We start from the raw sequence: 2,500 nt of genomic DNA, 5'->3' as shown, positions 1-2,500 counted from the left end.
ATAGGAGGGTAAAACAAGCTTGTTATTGTGTGTGCGGGTAATGTGACTGTCTCTTTAAGAACTACTTCATTTATCATGTTGATCAGGAGGTGGAGTGAGACATTAAGACACCAGAAGTAGAAGAACTTCAATTGTGCGGACTGTTTCTTGGCTGAATCTACCTTTTTTGTAGTCAGCAAAGAAAATGATTCCCCGCTTCTGACAACGTAGGGTAATTAAATCTTTTTTATTGTAACCCATTGAATTGTGGACCTTTCGCTGCACGAGCCCAGGATTCTTGGACATATTCTTTTAGTGTCCTCAGCTAAATACTTACAGAGTTTCCTTGTAAGCCCAATTGAATTAGATATATCTCACACACCTGATACCTCGGTATAGTCGGTAGTTTACCTGAAGACGTTCTGTTTAAACAGGTATGCACTGATGTGTCCTCCATTCAGATATCTGACTTCACATCCTGGCCAGATCTCTTGCAGACTGAGTACCCCTGTACGAGGGATGTAGGCATCCTCTTTGGCCTGGACCACGACAATGAGACTGGTGTCTACAGGGACTAGGACAGAGGGAAGGACATATCTCCTTTATTTCTGTATACATGCCAACATATATTATCCTATGCGTCACACAATATCAAGCATGATTATTATATTTGGGGCCCAAATATATTTCATGCCTTGAGCTAGTATGTAATACTGCTGTTCGTCTTTTAACAAATAATAGAAGCCAAGATCCTATCAGCGCTGTATTCACTGGTAACCAGTATGTTTTAGAACAGATTGTTAAGATTTTACTTCTGACCTTTAAGGCATTTCATGGTTTAGATCACACTTATATTGCTCACTTGCTGCTCTCCTATGAGCAAGAACGCAGAGCTCAACAGGCTGTTCTTCAGTCCCGGCCCCACCTAAAAGTTCTGAAGCTGGAGAATCAGCCATCTTTTGAATCACTTATTAAAATGTATTTTTTTCAGAAAAGCTATTTTAATTAATGTTAGTGCACATATTTCCAACATGTCTTATCTGTTATCATTTTTTTCATTCAATTTTTGTTATTATTTTGAATGCAATGTGATTGTATTTGAAATGCCCTGTCAAAACAGAAGTACCTATCAGGCCCATGGGCATCTTTGTGACAGGTGTGTCCAGACAGCTTGTCTTGATCTTTACTTGTTGCACAAGTCTTCTTAAAGTTGGAGGATTAAATGCTCACTTTACATCTCTCTGCCGGAGTGCCTTATGAATCCAAGACTTATTCTGTTATTCTATAGACCTTCTTAACTGTTGATTGGCACCAATTGTATCAGAGCAGAATTATTTGACTTGTTTTCATCTTGCTATGAAGCAATGTGAGCAACTGATTTATTTATTGATGAATTAATCAATTGCTACCTCAATATGTACAGCTCTAATAGGTAATGTAACTAGATCTTATCTGTTTTTTAATCAAATGGACCAATGCAGTCTACTCCAACTAAGGTAAATGGTGCTTCGTCTCGAGATACCCTTGCAGCATATATGCTGTCTGTCTGCCAGGGCTCATCGTATCAGTCAACATACCACACATTTTGATTTCTTTTTTTTAGCTACAATTGTGCCAGTAATCCAATATTTCTGGCTTAGCTTTGCCAAGATGGGATTTCTACCACTGTGACTGACGTGTATTATGGTATTGTCTGTGATGACTGGATGCTTAGACTCATCAGGCATAGCTGTCCTCCTAAGCCGTCCATGGACTCACATGACATCAGTTTGAATATGTAGCTAGTCCTCCTAAGACTCTCTTCTTGTCAGAAGCTGGAAAACTCCACTAGAAATCTCTCCTCTCCTCCCCCGTAGTGGAGAGTTAAATGAGGCAATGCCAGTTCAAACTGATACAAGCTGATTCCCATGCATTACTTCCAGTCCAGAGTAAGAATTCTACCCAGGGCTATCAGGGCCTGCTAAGCCTTCTCTGCTGGCCTAAACAGAATCACAAAGTTATAGCTATTTTATAATTTAAATTTATAATTTAACAGCCATGCCCAACTGTTAAACAGCTGATCTAGAGGCACTGAAGGCACAGGTAGAAAATCCACGGCCCGCCACGGCTTCTGCCAGTATCATATAAGACCTGTCCTGTACTTGTTTTGTCAGAGACTTTGGGGATAGAAGCAGCAGTAAAGGTTGTTAAGAATCGTGTCCTGCTGCTGTCAAGTCAAAACATAGCACATTGACAGGTGACGAGGACAGATACATTTCTTTAGTTATATTTGCTTTTGTCAGTCCTATTTACATTATGGTCCCAATCAGAATAATTTCCATATGGGTCTGCCTGCATTCAAACTTACCAGAAAAGTTGGCCATATGTGTGCATTCATCCATCACTGCCTTCATAAAGCTTATAGACTCTCTGTGTAACGAGGGCCGATAGCATTTGGCAAAATCCGTCTTCTTCCCATGAAGTATGCTGTTTGCATAAAGGCTTCAAGAAATCATTCGACAGAGTCAGTTTAACAAACAAA

The 2,500-nt window shown here is 39.9% G+C and overlaps 1 protein-coding gene across 1 annotated transcript in view; it reads right to left on the bottom strand.

Moving 5' to 3' along the window:
* The window catches only part of abhd18 (abhydrolase domain containing 18), a 19,372-nt gene that overhangs the window by 5,763 nt on the left and 11,109 nt on the right, over positions 1-2,500 (bottom strand). The window contains exons 12-13 of the mRNA XM_068594828.1: positions 2,327-2,460; positions 391-553 (exon numbers count right to left, since the gene is read on the bottom strand). Of these exons, the coding sequence (XP_068450929.1) occupies positions 391-553; positions 2,327-2,460 (297 nt within the window). The remainder of the gene's footprint in view (positions 1-390; positions 554-2,326; positions 2,461-2,500) is intronic.

Source organism: Clinocottus analis, unplaced genomic scaffold (genome assembly GCF_023055335.1).
Source record: "Clinocottus analis isolate CAN_PGR_092001 unplaced genomic scaffold, fCliAna1.0.p SCAF_10, whole genome shotgun sequence".
NCBI lineage: Eukaryota > Metazoa > Chordata > Actinopteri > Perciformes > Cottidae > Clinocottus > Clinocottus analis.
This window is presented reverse-complemented; position numbering and strand designations above follow the sequence as displayed.